This window comes from Cydia amplana, chromosome 26, assembly GCF_948474715.1.
Source record: "Cydia amplana chromosome 26, ilCydAmpl1.1, whole genome shotgun sequence".
In the NCBI taxonomy this organism is placed as follows: Eukaryota; Metazoa; Arthropoda; class Insecta; order Lepidoptera; family Tortricidae; genus Cydia; species Cydia amplana.
The window spans coordinates 7,529,873-7,551,574 of record NC_086094.1 but is presented as its reverse complement, the minus strand read 5'-3'; the positions used below and the strand labels follow the sequence as shown (position 1 = coordinate 7,551,574).

Genomic DNA, 21,702 nt, shown 5'->3' with positions numbered 1-21,702 from the left:
ACAGCATTATTGATTTATTTCCAATCAACAGGAATAAGCTTTATTTATGAAATAAAACATCAAGTACTCGTCATACAAAAAAATCTATTCAAAACTATTCAAAGCGTCCCTTGGAGTGGCCGGCGTTGGCCCATCGTGTAGAGGAGCCATTACTCGTTCCCAAAAATCTACCAAAATGGTATATTTTTTCTACCACGTCGCTCCCAGATCGCAGGGGTGGCACACAGGACGAAAACCGAAGGCACGGGAATTCAAATTCGTTCAGAGTTCAGCCGCTCAGTCGCTCGCCAACCGTGGTTCGGGTTGGGTCACGGCGCAACGCGCAACCAAAATAAAAATCAGCTGTGAGAGAGAAAAAGACTGATTAACTATGGACTTGTGATTGTGCAGTGAGAACTTTTAAGGTGTATCAAAATGTGGGGCGAAAGCAGTAAGAGTTGTGAAAATAACTGCCAGTGCTCCGGGTGAGTTGCTTTAGAAAAAAAAAGTTTGTTGTGGGCCGCGGCCGCCCTCAAGTAATGGGCTCAAAAACTACTCCATGCTATTATAAGTATTAGGTATATTATCTGTTTATTTAAACTTTTATACTTATGCTATGCTTATATTAACACGATAAGTCCATTTTAAATGTTTTAAACTTGCAAAACGTTTATTCAAACTAGTCTTGTGTTGTGTTTTTAATTTTGTATCCGCGTCAATAATGTTTTTTTTTTATTAAAAACATTGACCCATTAGGCATAAAGTTCCTATTGTGATATACAGTTTATAAAAGTTATCGCCGATTTTGTAATGAATTGGCCATAACAACACTACTAGGAGGCCGCGCTTTATCAATTCGTTCTACTTTTTTTAATGAAATGATGTTCTCTTAATGGTTCCCTCATTCATTGATAACTTTATCTTATGCATATTGATACATATGTAGGTATAAGTTTTCATTCATGCTTTTATCAATTTGCATTACTTATAGGTATATCTATTCCGGGTGGTCTAAGTCTTTGTTTATGTAGGTACATTATATTAATGACACTTAAATACATAGGCATAAGTACATTACATATCAATATTTAACAAAAACATGTTGAAAAACAGTTTTTAAAAAATACCATTTTTAAGGTTATGTCAAGTTGCCGCCAAGGTTGTATATCTGTCACGCTCGGTCTTTGCTATTCGTTGCGAGAGTGAACAAGAAAGCTATATAAACAGCCGGGTGACGTTTCATATCGATAAATTTGAATAACGAATATATTGACGTGTAGTGTACCATCGCTGTAATGACGTTAACTGACAGTTAGTAAACCTTATTACAAAAGGTATAAGGTCTATCGATAGTACATACTTTATTCAATAGGTATTTGTGACGCTATCTATGAAAAGGTATTTTATTGTCGATGGCACTTACGCCATAATTAACAATTCTCCAATATAAATACGAGGCCACGCGACGCCGTGCGGCGTAAGCGCCATCGACAATAAGGTTCCTTTTCATATATAATGCCTCATTTATAATCATACAATATTACATTATCAGGGAATGCGAATTCCTTGGGAAGTGTTAGATAAATTTTGATGTAGTTTTTATTAGTTTTTTAGTTCCCAGGTATTATGGTATTCGTATCTTGTACCTACCTATAAGGACATATAGCGAATATTACTATTTCAACATAAACATGTACATCTGGCGGTCCATTTCGACACCCTGTTCTATAATAAGCACATTACGTAACTACGTCGAAAATTTAAAGGGCCAAGGGGGGTTCTGTAAAACTTTGTTCGATACACGTGCGAATAGGTAGGTATTAGGTAATTACCAACTCCTGTCGTGTTTTTAATTAAATACGCCACTCGTTGCGAATTTCTTATTTTTCGCACTTGTATCGAAAATAACTATGATAATTAAGTATCTTCATACTTTATTTTCATCAATGAGGGATGAAAATAACTAGGTTTATCATGCTTATGAAAAAAATACCTAATCGGTATTAGGTACCAATTTTCACAATGGTGTACCGATAGCTTGTCAAAGGACTGTCTCATTTCAAACATAGACTGAGAGAATCATACTATCTTAGTCTTACACTAGTACTAGCACCCAAAAGAAAAGGATGAGTATAGTTTTCCAGGTTCTTACTGACTGACAAATTGGTTTGACCAACTATATGAACTATATCTATCAATCTTTTTCACACTTACGTCAGAAAAAGACAATTTATACAGTGTCACACCTTAGGTTAAATTCCTAGACTTTCAACTTTATTTAAAATCAATCTAAAATCAGTATTTTTGCATACACGTGTAAAAATGCCATAATATTATAAGCAGCCATTACATCACCTCCATTTTGGCTAGCCTTGACCATAGAGACCATAAAGTAGGTTCTTGAACTCTCTGGTAAAAGAAATGTTTCCGTTTCGTTGAAGAAAGCGAGAGTTTACTTTCGTCTTTCGTTGCGCTATTACGTTGGCAATAGTAACTAGAGATGCCCCGAATAGTGGTTTTGGCAGAATACCGAATATTCGGCCGAAGAGCCGAATATTCGGCGAACGAATAGTCGGCAAGACATGCGAACATTTTCAGTCACAATTATTATGAAAACTATTCGCCAACAAAGCACAACGTTGGCTAAGATATATTTTTTGTTTAGTCTGAGTAGAAATCAGACCCATGATAAAAAACAATAAAATATTTTATAATAAACAAATGCTCAAAAAAATGCCTTCGTATTTAACTATATTTACATATACAACATGTACAACCTACCTAGTTTTTTTTTTTTGTCATTTTTCTTTTTACGTAGGTGCAAGGTGCACCAGATATTCGGCATTCGGCCGAATAATAGGCAACATTCGGCCGATACCGATAATTCGGCAAAAGTGGCCGAATAGGCCGAATACCGAATAGTTGCCGAATATTCGTGGCATCTCTAATAGTAACCTCTTTTTATATAGTATTTTTACATACAAGCAACATTTACAAATCCAGATCGGTGAAAAACACATAACCCATATAAATAACCACTTGCAACCCCCACAAAAAAAAGCCATATACAACAAAACTTTACGGCTGTGGTCTATGGTGCGGGCCCACAATGGGCCCCTATGCAACACGTCTATTATCTGTGCTGGAAAATGAAACTTTGGTTTTGTTTTGTACGTAATAAAAGGATTAAATATAGCTGGTCAACCAAATCTTGTCAGTAAAAAAAGGCGCGATATTCAAATTTTCTATGGGACGATATCCCTTCGCGCCTACATTTTTCAAATATGCCGCCTTTTTCTACTGTCAAGATCTGGTTGACCAAGTATAGGTATTATCTGTTGGGGTACCAAGTAGGCAATATTTGTACAAAATACAGATGGTACAGTAGTCGCCATCAGATATATCGGAGCGGCCAAGGTGTTCACAATATCTGAACACGCACTCTAACGCTTGCGCCTTGACAATAGAGGCGTGTTCAGATATTTGTGAGCGCCTTGGCCGCTCCGATATATCAGATGGCGACTGTACTTGTGTATAAATTACTGTTACGTAGTAAACTAAATCTTAATTATAATATTTACATGCAGAGTCCGACCAAGCTAACACAGACTGTAGTGTTATTTTAAACGCGGATGACATTGTGACGTTTGAAATAACACTTGCACAGTCTGTGCTAACAAAACCGCTGCCGAGTTAGGTTGGTCTGACTCTACCTATGCATACAAAGAAAATACAAAATAGAGCGAGTTTTGTATGTTTTAAAATGAGAGCGTGAACGTTAGTTCGTGTTACTATAAATATCTGGGAGACCGAAAATATAAAAACTCAAAAATGCGCGTATTCCCAGAGATAAGACCTAGAGCTAGATCGACTTTTCGACCCCGAAAACCCCCATATATATATATATAGCAAATTTCATCGAAATCGTTAGAGCCGTTTCCGAGATCTTTAATATACTCGTATATATATATTTCCAGGTAAAACTACTTTTGACCAACATGCTCAGTCAAAAGCAGTTTTGCCTGTTTTTGTCGGTTGAAAGTTCTTTTGACCAGTTCACACTTTTGACTGCGACATAAATATATAAATAAATGAATATACAAGAATTGCTCGTTTAAAAGTATAAGATAAGATTTTGTTTATTGCTTGACGATGTCAATTTGACTGTTGACACGGCATCGGCAGTGACATTTGTTCCCTTTCTTTATTTCAACTTATTGCACAATTTGCGAAGTCGAAGCGAAAGCGAAGTTCAAAAAAAGTTGAAATCCGCTTTTAAATACCATTATGGTCTCGAAGATTCAGATCAAACCTACATCTAAGTTTTTCGTCTATTGCTTTGACTGTTGACAGTCGGCATGACATGTGTTTATCTAACGTACAACGTGTACGTTAACGGCGCGTCACGGTGCGCGGGCGCATGCGCGCAAGCGATGAGCGGCAGCGGGCGCGGACGCGGTTCATTGCGCGCCGATGCGTAACGCAATCTAGTCTTGTTTGGGGAAATTAACTTGTGTTATCGGGGAGAATGTTAATCGCTCTTGAGAATAAATATCAATAATTCAATATAAAAACCTTATTCAAGACAGCTTTCTGAGCTATACTAGGCTGAAGAACAAATATGTATTACATAATATTACATTTTTTTTAAGACTGTTTGTTGCCGAAATGATCCGAATTAGAAAAATAAAGTTAATTTTTCACCAGTATCCCTGACTTTGGGGGTAAAAAAAATAATCGCGGAAATATTCGCTGTATTAGGTAAGGCTGGTAAGGTCTTGGTAGCTCAGAATCTCAGATGGAAGAGCACCGGGCTAGCGATCCGGTCGATAGCGAGCGGTCGTGGGTTCAAGTCCCACCCAAGACAGTGATTTTTCCCTTTTACCGTTAATCGCTTTCGCTTATGAATCGGACCATACACTAACCATTTAGAATTTTAGACGTAACACACCGTTGCACGTGTCTTTTGACCTTTCTATACGGATTTTTCTTCAACACTTAAGTACTTCAATTGTTTCCGCAATTAATATAATGACAATAGTGATGGTGTGGGTTCGAGTCCCGGTTCGTGCAGTCACCGTTATTAAGTATTTATAGTATAATATTTTTCAAATAGCGTGGGTACGGTGACAGATGTCGTGTCAATACAATTTTGCGATATTTTACGTTTTAAGGTTATTTCGTACCCTGTTTGAAAAGCTTTGTTGAACAAGATATGTTTTTTTTTTGTAGATTTTTTTTGGTATACAGTGTGGAAAGATAAGTCGGGCCCTGGAGGGAATCTACCTTAATTCCTTAAGCTGGCTCATTTTACTTAATGGAGACATTCCTTTATTTTTAAAAAGAAACAAAACTGCATTCAAAGTATTTTTCTTTATTTCTTCAATTTGGCTTGTCTAAAAAAATCTTGAGTACTAAATATTACATTTTATGGATATTTTGTACGACAGACGAGTTTAAGACCTAATGTTTCTTAGAGAAATGTTATCATTAACATTAACTGTATCGACTAGTAGAATAAAATTGCGAGTTTTTATTTTTTGGAATTTTTAGTCGGTTCGAGTCCCGGGCGAGGCAAGCGAGTTTTAGAAAATCTTTGAATGCAGTTTTTTTATTTTTACAAATAAAGGAATGTCTCCTTTAAGTAAAATGAGCCAACTCAAGGATTTAAGGTAGTTTCCCTCCTGGGCCCGAATTATCTTTCCACACTGTATACTATACTATAGCTTGCTGGTTTATTTAAAATAAGGTGCTTGTGGTGTCCTCAACCCGCTCTTAATGTCGCGTGCTTGTGATAAATATGTCAGCCGATGATGATGATCAAATTAACAATCTGCATGTATCGTATGATACGACATACATTGTAACGTAATTGACATATGCGGTGCACACAATGGTGATCATGCATTTAAGTGTCATCATACAGACAGACAGACATACAGACATATTATTACATTTGTATGAGATGCCATTACAAAAATCACGACGTTACAAATACTTTTGTCCTAAAAAAACTTGTACAAAATATGTATAATGAAAGATTTCCTTATTAGCCAACATTGCGTGCGAAATTTCGAATCCCAAATTGCTGGCTAATGTTCGAAATTTGAAAGCGGTTTAAAAAGTTAAAAAGGTTCTTTTCTGTGCCGTCTTCAGTAATTCGAGATAAATTAAATGAGATACGATATCGATGCAACAATTCTCGGGGTTGCAAGCTAAATAAATTCACAATTTTATTTAGGGTGAATGGTGATACCACCTGCGTTTTGCAAAGGGTGTTTCCGTTAGCCAAAAATGTGCTTTATCAACACTTAAATTAGGTATAGTTTTACATCTATCTTTTTATAGCTATTGTTATTTTCATTGCATCAAATATCGATCTGTGCTAGTTTTCGTTTGGCTGTTTGGTTACAATCTAAAACGCGTTCTGTAAAAAATAAAAAAGGAAGGCATAGATAGAGGTAATGGCCGCGGCCGGTTTGTGTCTGGAATGTTGCTGGATTAGAAGGAATTGTGGGAATAGACAAGGATAGGGTAGGTCAGTTTGTAATCTGGTTTAGTCATCTTGCTACAGCCTCCCAAGTCCCAACGTCCTTTTAAGAGGACAAAATCAAATCTAATTTTGAACTATAACGGAATAAAAGAAGGTTTCCATATTCAAAACTTCATAATTTACTCTGGGACTTAAAGAGGATAGAGTTACTAAGGACTGATCGATAGATGCCGACAGTAAATTCGGGATTGCGCGTCTTATCCTTATCTACCAACTTTAGTATATTTGAGACACTTTTCAGTTTATCTCTTAGAAGCGATTAATTCTGTTTCTACCTTGTTACAAGTGCAAATAAAGTACAATAGTTTATTTTACCTTTAGTCCTAATTACTAAAGGTTGTCTGGAAGACGCTTTTTAGAGATAATACCGCCTGACCTAGTCTTAAGCGTGTACATCGCTTTCTGTGTATTTTTAGGGTTCCGTACCCAAAGGGTAAAAACGGGACCCTATTACTAAGACTCCGCTGTCCGTCCGTCCGTCCGTCCGTCTGTCACCAGGCTGTGTCTCACGAACCGTGATAACTAGACAGTTGAAATTTTCACAGATGATGTATTTCTGTTGCCGCTATAATAACAAATACTAAAAACAGAATAAAATAAAGATTTAAGTGGGGCTCCCATACAACAAACGTGATTTTTGACCGAAGTTTCGGGCGCGGTTAGTACTTGGATGGGTGACCGTTTTTTTGCTTGTTTTGCTCTATTTTTTGTTGATGGTGCGGAACCCTCCGTGCGCGAGTCCGACTCGCACTTGGCCGGTTTTTTAACTTTATGGTGCACAATAATGAATATTTACTTACTTACTAAAGCCAAGAAACAATAGTTATTTTCCTAGTTTTCCGTCACACCCTGCTAAGTATAACGGCGGGGGTAAGTACATCTGTCGGGGTGAACGAACGGCGCACGCGCAGGGTCGTAGACCAGGGGCTGTTAGATCGATACCAACGCTTCCCCAAACACAACTCGGGTACAGATCGAAATATGGCCTCAGTTTTTGTATATTATACATATACACTTAAAATTAATGCATCTATTTCAGTACTTATTAAAGCTTCCCCAAATAATCGTGCCATAGCGATGCTTTGATTACACGTAGCCGAAATACGCCATAATATAAATCAAAAGGGCCATATCTTGATGTGTACCCTAGCCTTTGTATATACGTACATATATACTTCATGCTGAAATGGTATCTAATTCAGTAAAAAGCTTCCCCAAATAATCGTGCCATAGTGATGCTTTGATTACACGTAGCCGAAATACGCCATAATATAATTATAAATCATCGTTAATGTCAAATTTCTATGTAAAGTATGCTAAATATGACGTTTCTAATGACACTCTCTGACTTTGTTCTATTCAAGACGGGCTCTAGCCCAAAGAACTATAAAGAGTAGGTAACTTAACCGTGACGTCATTTGCTAGTGTTTCATATAATTCATATACATTCCTTAGTGGCAAATCGTTTTGACAGGAAAAAAGAAACGCTTTTAACAAAAAATAAATAAAAGATAGGAGATTTAAAAAAAAATGGACTTGTAGCCAAACACCCTATTTTATATGCTTTATCTTTAGATGAACTCTGACTTGTACGTTCATCCCTTTGATTGCCCGCCATCTTGGATCTAACGATTTGAGTTGAATGCCGAGGCTGGCAAAGTGTATGGGACGGGGACTCCGAGCGGAGCTGAGGGCTCTAGAGGGCGTAATGGGTGCGCGCACGCATGGGGGCTAGGGTTGTCACAGAGCCTTTGTTTATGATTTTTTTCAGAACTTCTGAGCTTAAGGTCACTTGATAATACTTTACCGAGACAATAAGATTCAAGATCAGTATTTCTGAAAAAAAAACAACTCGTGTGTGATGTGCTTTACCCGTAATCCCGCGTGAAAGAAATGTGGCAACTTGGCAAGTCTAGATCCGTTCAAAAATTTGGTATCTCGTACCTACTCGTAGAAATTAAGATTAATATTAAATCTATATGTACAGTCGCCATTAGATATATAGGAACGGTCAACGCCTTGACAATAGAGACGTGTTCAGATATTTGTGAGCACCTCGGCCGCTCCGATATGTCTGATGGCGACTGTCCTTGCTTATAAGAATCCTATGAGATTATATTGCTGAACTTGGTTTATCCTCAGCATATTGCAAGCGTTTTATTCGTTTTTATCTTTTTTCAATATCACTACAAAAAAAGTAAAATTACCCATGTTACCCAAACTATTAAAGTTTTTTTTTACGTTAAAAACTCTAAAAAAAAAGTTACATTTGTGTTTTTTTTTGTTAACTGGCAACCCTGGTCCCTTCGTCCAATCACGTAATCTCCCATAATGGAGGGCATTGGTAGTCGTGAGGCGGCTCTATAAAGGACCTAAAAAACAGGCCTTTGTCTATATGGTCCACGGACCTGTATAGATTCCGGACTGAGGAAAAAAAACTAGATGGTCTCATCTCGTTTTGATTAAGCAATGACGTCTTAGACTATTGCCAACATTATAATAAGCCAATAGACTTAGCTAAGTCTGCAACGATTTTGATTAGCACACGCAGTGCAAGTGTTATTTATACGTCATAATTTCATAGAAGTTTGACGTTTAAAATAAAATAACACTTGCACTGCGTGGGGTATCAAAATCGCTGCAGACTTTTCTTGGTCTAATTCTAAGAGACTTAGATAAGTCTGCAACGATTTTGATAGCACACGCAGTGCAAGTGTTATTTTAAACGTCAAACTTATATGAAATTATGACGTTTCCGCGTGTGCTATAAAATCGTTGCAGACTTGTCTTGGTCTAACTCTACTGTCATTTTAGTAGTATTTATAGATCTGTGATGTATTTAGATTACACACAGATTTGAGCATTAAAGGTTTTAAGCATTAAGTTACGTTTGGAGGATACTAATAATTTTTTTACATAACTTTAGTAATCTTACCTGTATAAAATAACTACTATCTCTTTCAAAAACGCGTTATCAGCTATTTTAAGCTCAAGCCGTAATCATGACATAAGAGGAATGTTAAACGTAGAGAGAGACGCGAGATGAGACGCAAGATAACGGCTGAATGAAGCCTGTTCTAGCTTTTTGTACTCAATCTGTGTTTTTTATCTGTGGTAAGAGAAAATGACTGATCAATAAACGACCTTATGTAGTTGAATTAAGGTTTTCGAATGGTCATTAAGTGTGGGAGATGGTAGGTAGGTAGATACGACAGGTACTTTAAAGTGTAATACAGAAAGGTCAGAAAGTCTATGTGTAATTATGAAAAACCGGCCAAGTGCGAGTCGGACTCGCGCACGGAGGGTTCCGCACCATCAACAACAAATAGAGCAAAACAAGCAAAAAAACGGTCACCCATCCAAGTACTGACCCCGCCCGACCTTGCTTAACTTCGGTCAAAAATCACGTTTGTTGTATGGGAGCCCCACTTAAATCTTTATTTTATTCTGTTTTTAGTATTTGTTGTTATAGCGGCAACAGAAATACATCATCTGTGAAAATTTCAACTGTAGCTATCACGGTTCGTGAGATACAGCCTGGTGACAGACGGACGGACGGACGGACGGACGGACAGCGGAGTCTTAGTAATAGGGTCCCGTTTTTACCCTTTGGGTACGGAACCCTAAAAATTAATCAGGTTCATACACATTTTATAGTATGCTTAGCTAGTTCGCGTCTTTTCTGTTGATATTTTTTACACGCGAATTTTTAATTTGGGGCTACGTCAACTAATTTCCTATACAAAAGAGTTTGAGAACCGCTGATCTATATATGCCAGCGGTACTCAATCTTTTTTTTTGACGGAACCCTTTTGGAAAGCGAAATACTTGATGGAACCCTACCCCTACCCTAAAATTTTTCGAGGCGAAGCGAGGCGACTAAAGCATAGTGTTCTAAATTCTTGCGGAACCCCTGCAGGGGTGTCGCGTAACCCTAGGGTTCCGCGGAACACACTTAGAGTATGGCTGATATATGCTATCAAAATCGCTGCCGACTTAGCTTGGTCTGACTCTATAAAAAAGTCTTGTTTACAACAAAATCCCGTTACTAATTTGTTTATTATTGTTTATTACATGTATTTCCCGTTTCCCTGTATCGTGTCAAGCTGTCAAGGCTACATTTGATATGAATTGGCGGAAGTGGCCATATTGGGAATATGGGCGAAGTTGGATGGAAAGGAAAAGTTTATTGTTCATGTAACTGTACTTGCTTGAGAGTAAAAGTATGTAAGCAGATGGGATTAGATCAGCCATACTCTAAGTGTGTTCCGTGGAACCCTAGGGTTCCGCGACACCCCTGCAGGGGTTCCGCAAGAATTTAGAACACTATGCTTTAGTCGCCTCGAAAAATTTTACTATGCCGCCACCGTATTGTAGGGTTCCATCAAGTATTTCGCTTTCCAAAAAGGTTCCGTAAAAAAAAAGATTGAGAACCGCTGGATTAGATGATGAGACTAACAAACAACTTAGAGTCCCCGGCAAGCTCGGCCTTTCACCTTCCCATACAAACGGAGTTTTGTTCCCATTTTAAAACTACGTGTTGTATTGTAATGAAACTTTGCACATACAATGACATGAGGTATATCTAGTTCTGTAATTAGTTTATATAGCTCCAGTTTATAAAACAAACGAAATAGAGCAAAAACAAGTTATGACTGACTTCGCTTACTTACTTAAATTCTTAAATTCGCTGTAACTATGGTGTCAGAAGCTACATAAACTAATTACAGACATAGATATACCTTATCCTTTTGTAAGTACAAAGTTTCAGAGCAATCTAACCAGTCGTTTTAAAATGAGAGCGTAACTATTACGTTTGTATGGAGAACCGAGCTTGCAGGGAACTCTAAAATTTCAAATTTGTCACATATTCGACCGTTTCCCTGTAACCTGCCATAAAAAAACACTTTAAGCGTGAAAAGCTACAAAAGGTTTTTACCTATTCCAAAGACACTTATGGATTAGTTTGTAAACGGAAATTCAAAGAAATGGTAACCTTTTCAAATAAATAACCTTATACAGCCAAATTGACTTGACGAGCACGTTCGACTATGGGGTAGTGACGTCACTTCCTATTACATCATAAGCATGCCGCTAGTAAAAAACACAAGGATGTATGTATATGTATGTACGAGGGGTGTTCAAAATATTCTCGGTATGAGAATGAAAACAAACAAGTACGAAAAGTTTGATATTTTTATTTTTCAATATACTCCCCCCCCTATGTTCATACACTTAAAAGATCGATCAATTATTTTTTTTAATCCTGCATAAAAATATTTTTTATCTTTGGTGTAAAAATGCTCCTCCACTGCCGCCTTCAATGCTTCATCATCGGAAAATTTATTTCCACGCAGATCCTTTTTAAGATTGGGGAACAAAAAGAAGTCGCTGGGGGCTAAGTCCGGACTATACGGTGGGTGAGTAACAGTTTCAAACCCACATTCAACAATAGCTGCCTTGGCAATATGAGCAGTATGGACGGGGGCGTTGTCATGCAGAAGCATAACACCTTTGGTTAACTTTCCTCGCCTCTTTTCTTTGATTGCATCCTTTAATTGACGTAGAATGTTAGCGTAGTACTGTCCTGTGATATTTACACCTTTTTCTTTATAATCGATCAGTAATACTCCTTCACAATCCCAAAATATCGTGGCCATGACCTTGCCAGCTGAAGGGATGACCTTGAACTTCTTGGGATGAGCTGAACCCTTAATGTGCCACTGCATGGACTCTTGTTTACTCTCTGGGTCATAATGATGAACCCAGGTTTCATCTCCAGTAACTATTCTTTGCAGCACCTCATCAGGATTTTCACCGCACAGGTCAATAAAATCGGAACAACAAGCTACACGCATGTCTCTTTGAAGCCGAGTCAGCATTCGCGGAACCCATCTTGCACTTACTTTTGACATATTAAGATGGTCATGGATAATATCATGTACGGTACCAATAGAGAGATTGGTTACTTGTGCTATAGATTTTACCTTCACTCGACCATCTTCCAATATAAGTTTTTCCACTTTATCAATATTTTCTTGTGAAGTAGCTACTACAGGCCGGCCAGGTCTAGGGTCGTCTTCAACACTCTCCCTTCCACGTTTAAACTCGCTTGACCACTTTTGAATGGTAGATAAAGAAGGAGCAGACTCACGGTAAACACAATCCATTTCCTCTTTTATGGTTTTTTGATTTTTATCCTGTTTTGTCAAGAATTTTATCACGCATCGATGTTCTAATTTAGTTAACATTGTCAATTCCCACATAATGTTCATGTTTGTTCAGCAATTGCAGAAAAACAAAAGAACATCTCGGTTCGAATTATACTTTTTTTTAATGTCAATGAATAAACCTTAGCGGCCAGTAACGAAATAAATTTTAGAAGAGGTTGTAAGATATCAATACCGAGAATATTTTGAACGCCCCTCGTATGTACGATTAGAAACGGCTTACCTATTACATATAATATATTTTTTCTACTCCCGTACCATGGTCTAATAAAACATGGTCTTCTCTTTCCAGAGTGTCACTTGCCTACGTCACAATAACATTGCCACTTTATTTCAACATAACATGTTACATGGGTACATTATATCTATGGTTAATAAGTTAATTTATTTCTTTATAATTTAATAATTTTCATTTATATGTATTTTATCTTAAATTTTACAATAACACGTCATTTTTAATTATTCGTTAGCAATATCTTCCGATTCACGAAAGAAATTTCAGACGTTCGGGTAATTCTGTTTACACTACTGGCAACACAGGATAGCGCTGTCACATTTGACAATCCGCCATTTTGTCCCTGACCGACCGTCCTTGTCGAACGCGTGTTAATTGTTATTTCCTTCTCGCTCAGTGTCAGCAGTCGCAGTGTTTTCCAAACTTTTCACGTCGTAAGCTTCGTAATTAATGTTTTGTTACGAAAATGGTTGGCTGCTCTATTCGGAACTGTAAGAGTAGGAGTGAAAAGTGCAGTATAGATTTGTTTTATTTTACTATGTTTCTACATGAATAACTTAAAATTAATGCCGTTAAAATAATTTTCACTGTTGGTTAAAATTCTCCCACATTTTAAAGTTTGAGAACCTGTAAACAGCATGATGACGTAGGCAAGTGCCAGTTAGGTCATTCGCGAATCTCGGAATAGAGTACCAGGCGGAGTATATTATTATACCATGTCCCGTACTTTTATTTCTCATTTAAAGGGTCGTGCACACACCTTTAAACCCCTCTCTTATAGTTGTCAAGACAAGTCTTTAGTCTATTCCCCAAAAAAGTATTTGTGCATACACGCAGTATCTTTTTGGCACTTTTACGATACTTCGTGTAATCACCACTTAAAAAATATTGTATGGAATTCATTGTTGCCAACCTAATGTCATTGACATTTCTGACAGATGAGTGAACCATAGACATGTTTTAGTTAATCATCATCATCATCAGTTTTCATCTTTATAGGGCTGTATCTCCTAAACCGTGCGTCGTAGCGCAAAAATAATCAAATTTTCGTTCCCCTTTGAAACCCATAAGTAATATTTAAAAAACACAAAAAACTAAAAAAAAATTAAAAAAAGAAAGAAAAATGTTTATGGGTTGTATCTCCTAAACCGTGCGTCGTAGCGCAAAAATATTAAAATGTTCATTCCTCTGTAAGAATCCCCTAATTAATATTTAAAAAAAACACAAAAGAGAAATAAAAAAAAAACAAAAAAAAAACTTTATAATGCCGTATCTCCTAAACCGTGCGTCGTAGCGCAAAAATAATCAAATTTTCGTTCCCCTTTGAAACCCGTAAGTAATATTTAAAAAGCGGCCAAGTGCGAGTCGGACTCGCCCATGAAGGGTTCCGTATTTAGGCGATTTATGACGTATAAAAAAAAACTACTTACTAGATCTCGTTCAAACCAATTTTCGGTGGAAGTTTACATGGTAATGTACAGCATATATTTTTTTTAGTTTTATCATTCTCTTATTTTAGAAGTTACGGGGGGGGGGGACACACATTTTACCACTTTGGAAGTGTCTCTCGCGCAAACTATTCAGTTTAGAAAAAAATGATATTAGAAACCTCAATATCATTTTTGAAGACCTATCCATAGATACCCCACACGTATGGGTTTGATGAAAAAAAAATTTTTGAGTTTCAGTTCGAAGTATGGGGAACCCCAAAAATTTATTGTTTTTTTTCTATTTTTGTGTGAAAATCTTAATGCGGTTCACAGAATACATCTACTTACCAAGTTTCAACAGTATAGTTCTTATAGTTTCGGAGAAAAGTGGCTGTGACATACGGACGGACAGACGGACAGACAGACAGACATGACGAATCTATAAGGGTTCCGTTTTTTGCCATTTGGCTACGGAACCCTAAAAACACAAAAAACTAAAAAAAAATTAAAAAAAGAAAGAAAAATGTTTATGGGTTGTATCTCCTAAACCGTGCGTCGTAGCGCAAAAATTTAAAATGTTCATTCCTCTGTAAGAAGCCCCTAATTAATATTAAAAAAAAAAACACAAAAGAGAAATAAAAAAAAAACTTTATAATGCTGTATCTCCTAAACCGTGCGTCGTAGCGCAAAAATAATCAAATTTTCGTTCCCCTTTGAGACCCGTAAGTAATATTTAAAAAACACGAAAAACAAAAAAAAATTAAAAAAAAGAAAGAAAAATGTTTATGGGTTGTATCTCCTAAACCGTGCGTCGTAGCGCAAAAATATTAAAATGTTCATTCCTCTGTAAGAAGCCCCTAATTAATATTAAAAAGTCCCATTAAGAGTCCCACGCACTGAACAACCTATCATATTAGGAAATTAAACAATCATCATCATCCATTTTTATTATTATTTCATTGCATTTCAAAGTAAGTGCTTGGTCGTAGAAAAAGTATTGTATGCAACGTTGTTTAACTGAGTCAAAAAATACTCGTGGCGTCTTTATTAACAATTTTCGGCTTCGCCTCAAATTGTTACTCACGCCACTCGCCTTTTTTGACCCCTCTTAAACAACGGTTGCATAAAATACTATAACATGATAGGCACTGGTTTCGGTGAAAAAATGTTTTCTGTTCACTTAAATATTTATTTTATTCTGTTTTTAGTACTTGTTGTTATAGCGGCAACAGAAATAGATCATCTGTGAAAATTTCAATTGTCTAGCTATCACGGTTCATGAGATACAGCCTGATGACAGACAGACAGACGGACTGTGGAGTCTTAATAATAGGGTCCCGTTTTTACCCTTTGGATACGGAACCTTCAAAAGGTAAAATTTGTTAAAAAGTTGTGCAGTTTTGTTATAGGTATTATGATGATGTTTTTTATTGTATTTTTCGAGGAATTCGATTCTTACAAATCATACAACACATGTCCAGTGAGCCTTATCAACGCTGTTTTAAAATAAAACCATGATTTTTCACTGTTAAGTTCTACGAACTATAAAAATACTCAGTTTTATATTCCTAACTCGTCTCAAATAGTCAACGCGGGACTATGATAACCTTTTACTACTCTTAAAACTTTTTTTTTTAAACAATCCTGATGGGCGAAGGCCTCATTTGAATGCCTCAGCGTAACGTCTAAACACGTTTTAAAAAAAGAATATGGGAAAAGGACTAGTACAAAATCAGTGTCTTAGAAAAAAACAACCTGCTCTATGGAACAGGCTTCAACGGTCGTCCGCTATCTCTTTCTAATCTTACGTCTCTGTTGCGCGAGTTCAAAGTCGGATGAAAATGATGTGGTTTTTTATTGTTTTGTGTTTTTTTTTTATATAGATATTTAAAGACTAGGATTCATGGGAAAGACCTAAAATTAGAATGTAGAACTTTGTTATGTGTAAAGTACAAAATTTACCCGTGTTGGGGGTCTTTAGTTGTTATTATAATTATATTCTTATCTTATATGATTAAGTTAAGATTAACTATTGGTGTTTAAGTGTTTTATTTTAAGGTAAGAATACTAATTCTCTCTTAGTAGTGGTTTGGAAAAAATATTATACCGAGGATATAATATTGAATACCTACCTATTTCCTGTTTTTGCCCACCGTTCGTTGATAAGGCAATTGGGTATCTAAAAGAAATACATTTTATAACGTGCCTTTCTGATTTCGGTTAAAATCGTAATTAAAAAGCAGATGATAGGCGTTAAAATCGCATTAAAAGATCATGCGTGAAGGCCCTCCGGATTCAAACTTCGAACAGGAAGGCCGTTAAGACGTTGGCATTTGAAATAGGAACGGGATTTGAATTTCGAAAGCCGAAAGCGTTTACTTTTTTAATAAGTGCTTTAAAGTGTCAAATAAGAGTGTTAAAAAATGTTGTAACTCCTACATTTTACTTTGAAAAGCTACAAAAGGGGGTTTAGTAACTTATTTGTCAATTTTGTTGCACGTTGCGTTCTAATTTTGACGGAAAATATACACTTAGAGAAAGTCTGTTTAAATAACGACTGTATATTTTAAGTAAACTAATTGATTAGATAGATAAATAGATCTTTATTGTACAACGAGTTTCAACGGTAACCCAACTCGGGTATACAATGCACACTTAAAACTAACTTAAAACTAAGAAACACATAACTATTGTACACATAAATAGCATGTATGAATTATTGATATTAATATAATTCAAAGAAATCCTTGCGAGAATAGAATTCATTCTTTATAAGCCATTTTTTTAAACTACGCATAAACTCTATGTCATCTAACATTTTTAATTCGCCTGGAAGCTGTTTAAAGACGCGAATGGCAGTAATATATGTGCTTTTATCGTAAGTTTTATTATTGACTAGAGGCAGTTTTAAGTTATACTTATATTGAAAGCGAAGGTTGTCGCGGAGGGAAGCTAATATTGTAAAATAATTCTTGTTGCTCTTAAGAAATTTACAGAGTCCGTATATATATATGCCAGTTAAGGTTAGAAAACCTTTGTCCCTGAAAACATTCATAAAACAGTTGACAGTCATAAAACATTTAGACTATTTGGAGTTTTATAATTTCGCTACAGTTACAATACTATCTGTACTTTACTGTAGGTGTAGGGTACTTTCCTACTAGTCAAATCAGTTTCTTTTTTCGGACTTCACAAGTGACGTCACGGTCAAGTCACCTACTCTTTTTAGTTCATCTGATTTATTAAAAGAAGATTTTCTCATAATTATCTTATTTCGTGTATGGTGTGGTCTGATAAAATTTATTTTAAATACAGGCCTATTGCATTTCTCGCTCCATATATAATGATTGACACTTTGATTTTTTCTAACGCAGAGCGCGGGAACTTCTCGCCGAACCATAGACAGCTTTTGGCAAAGGCATTATTCCACCGGGGTCACGACCTTTCCCGTGCGAATCTGTATCATCTGATTTGTCTATTGTTATTTTTTTCGTTTCTCAAGCTTCCGCATTGCATTGTGCAAATTTAGGGGCTTCCTTAATTTTTATAACTCTTATTTATTTAGCTATAAGGTCGAAGTTTGCGTAATTTTTTATGATAATGGCAATAAATTTAAAGGCGCGAAATTGTTTCTGTTCTCTATGGTCAGAGCTTCCCAGGAAGCTGGGTGTAGGGTTGACCAAGATTTTGATTCGGACAGATGTTTTCGATCTAATTTTGGACAGATGTCAGTGTCCTGTCAAAGTAAACAATTTAATGGGATTATTGATTATATTACACTTTTGTATAGTTGCACGGTCTCGGTAAATAAGATGATTACCTAATGCATCCTAATGTCTTACTGACCTCATAATCGATTGTTTATTAGAGCATATATTATAATAAAACTTGAAACAAGTGTTACCGAAATTTCGATTTCGACAAAAACAAACATTTTTCGGCCTATGGTTCGGTCTCCACCAAAACTGCCGAAAGGGCCGCGCCGAAAGTTTATTTTGGGCATAAAAATCATGGGTCGGTCTGGTTTCTTTTAGGTTATTTGTACAAAAATACTTACAAAAAGCTACAAATTGTTTTGTATTGTCTTTATAATAATAAAACAGAAGAAAGCTTGTCAGTACGGCTACCATCAGTGTGGCAGTGACATAAACGCCGTCGAGAACGTAATTTGCTTTCTTACATCTTGCTCGTACTCGCATATTAGTGCAAACGAGATGTATGGAGAGTAAATTACGTTCTCGATAGCGTAAATGTCCGTTTTGACACTGTCAGTGACTCATGGTACGGGCTCAGGACCCTTCTAGTCCCAGAGTGAAACAAAACAAAGCTTGTTTATTGCCTACATCCTGTCGTTGATAAAGTTAGACCGGGGTCATTGACCGCTAATTTGAGCTTTCAACACGTAGGGTATGTCACCATACAAATATTAGCCATACAAACAGCTTTTGGTTGGAAACTTTTTAGGGTTCCGGGCCCAAAGAGTAAAAATGGGACCCTATTACTGATTCCTCTGTCTGTTATACCAGGCTGTATCTCATGAACCGTGCTAGCTAGACAGTTGAAATTTTCACAGATGATGTATTTGTTGCCGCTGTAACAACAAATACTAAAAACAGAATATAATAAATATTTAAGTTGGGCCATACAACAAACGTGATTTTTTGCCGTTTTTTGTGTAATGGTACGGAACCCTTCGTGCGCGAGTCCGACTCACACAGGCCGGTTTTTTTAATTGGATACTTATCTTGGGATTTTTATTTCGTGGTAGCATTACAAACATCGAGAACTATAAGGTACTTAATTTATTTTTGACTTTACCTACTCTATACAGGGTGGCCCAAAAATACTTAGATTTTTTTACTGCGGTTTTTTGTTGATATATTTTAACCAACGTTTGTGTAGGTAACAAAGCTGAAGGAGAACATTATGAAGATAATACGATTTGTAGTTTAATGTAAGAAAAATATTACAATAAAAAATTGTCGACGTTGATTTAGTTAGGCCATCCCTGTATTTCATAATTTTCATATCACTTTAAGGCAAACCAGCCTCTTATAATTTGTATAAAAAAAATTGCATAAAAAATGCAAAGCATAAACAAAACGTTGAACCAAACTAGTTTCTATTGTCATAGACAAACCGTGGCAATAGAGTGCGGAATAGACAATAGAGCACCCTTTTTAAGGAAGACGACAATAGACAACTTTCTAGCAGGTTAGCGACACATTCATTTTTATTCATTAAAAAGTTTTTTCTAGTTCTCACGGGACTGGATAATTAGCATTTTTTGCGCACTTTTTTGGGGCATGGGTTGAGCAAAAAGTTTTTTTTAACTCATTAGACTCATTCATTACATCAATTTGGTTGGGAATGTTGGGATATTTAATTTCAACTATTAAAAAGCGGCCAAGTGCGAGTCGGACTCGCCCATGAAGGGTTCCGTATTTAGGCGATTTAAGACGTATTAAAAAAAAACTACTTACTTACTAAGATCCTCGTTCAAACCAATTTTCGGTGGAAGTTTACATGGTAATGTACATCATATATTTTTTTTAGTTTTATCATTCTCTTATTTTAGAAGTTACAGGGGGGGGGGGACACACATTTTACCACTTTGGAAGTGTTTCTCGCGCAAACTATTCAGTTTAGAAAAAAATGATATTAGAAACCTCAATATCATTTTTGAAGACCTATCCATAGATACCCCACACGTATGGGTTTGATGAAAAAAAAATTTTTGAGTTTCAGTTCGAAGTATGGGGAACCCCAAAAATTTATTGTTTTTTTTTTCTATTTTTGTGTGAAAATCTTAATGCGGTTCACAGAATACATCTACTTACCAAGTTTCAACAGTATAGTTCTTATAGTTTCGGAGAAAAGTGGCTGTGACATACGGACGGACAGACAGACGGACAGACGGACAGACAGACAGACAGACATGACGAATCTATAAGGGTTCCGTTTTTTGCCATTTGGCTACGGAACCCTAAAAATCTAACTAGAGTACCATTTGGATTTACGTAGAGTGTGCCACGACGAAACGAACGAAACGAAACGAAATGAACGTAAGTACGAAATGGTACTGAAATTAAATTCCTTGACTTATAAATGAAATTGATTAGATTTAGAACTTATTATAGAAAAACCGGCCAAGTGCGAGTCGCACTCGCGCACAGAGGGTTCCGCACCATCAACAAAAAATAGAGCAAAACAAGCAATAAAAAACAAGCAAAAAAAACGGTCACCCATCCAAGTACTGACCCCGCCCGACGTTGCTTAACTTCGGTCAAAAATCACGTTTGTTGTATGGGAGCCCCACTTAAATATTTATTTAATTCTTTCTAATAATACGAAGTCGTAACCTAAAAACACAACTGAGTCCTACATGTTGAGTATAAAATAATTCGAAAAATATGGTTGTTTCTAAGTTTTTGCAAAAAACCGGTTCCGATCCCTGGTTTTTAGTATTTGTTGTTATAGCGGCAACAGAAATACATCATCTGTGAAAATTTCAACTGTCTAGCTATCACGGTTCGTGAGATACAGCCTGGTGACAGACGGACGGACGGACGGACGGGCGGACAGCGGAGTCTTAGTAATAGGGTCCCGTTTTTACCCTTTGGGTACGGAACCCTAAAAAGACAGATTAGATTAGACATTCTAGATCTAGACTATACTATTTAGAAGAAGCTTTGCATAGTTTGCCGTTCGAATTATTTTAAAATAATTACCAGACATTTTAATGTCTTTTTTGTCATTCACCAATGACCTATATTGCATTCAGTTTCAACCGCTCCTTATCATCAAGGTCCGCCATATTTATAATTATTGCGATAAAATAACGGTCGCTCTGTTTTGTTTAGATTATGAAATCTTCGTCCTGTTTTGTTGTAATTATGAAACATAATATTATTAAACATATGCGTATGTAAACATTACTTTGTTTTAAAAGTCCACTGTTTAACTGAGTTAAATCCAACTGCAACCAACTAGGTATAGTCGCCGTCAGATATATCGGAGCGGCCAAGGTTCTCACAAATATCTGAATACGCCTCTATTATCAAGGCGTTACAGTGTATGTTCAGATATTTTTGAGCACCTTGGCCGCTACGAAATATCTGATGGCGATTGTACTCAGCTGATTCATTTATGTAATGACACTTAGTCCATAAACTCAGCTACCTTCTAATCTTCTAAAGTCTATTTTTTTATTCGGTAGACTAAAATGACATTTCATTGTATGAACATCATGTGTCATTCCATACTATGAAATGT

At 36.4% G+C, this 21,702-nt stretch overlaps 1 protein-coding gene across 1 annotated transcript in view; it reads left to right on the top strand.

Moving 5' to 3' along the window:
* The first annotated feature begins 296 nt into the window (after positions 1–296).
* LOC134660205 (uncharacterized) overlaps positions 297–21,702 on the top strand; it is a 48,459-nt gene continuing 27,053 nt past the window's right edge. The window contains exon 1 of the mRNA XM_063515931.1: positions 297–464. Within this exon, the coding sequence (XP_063372001.1) occupies positions 415–464 (50 nt within the window). The 5' untranslated portion in view covers positions 297–414. The remainder of the gene's footprint in view (positions 465–21,702) is intronic.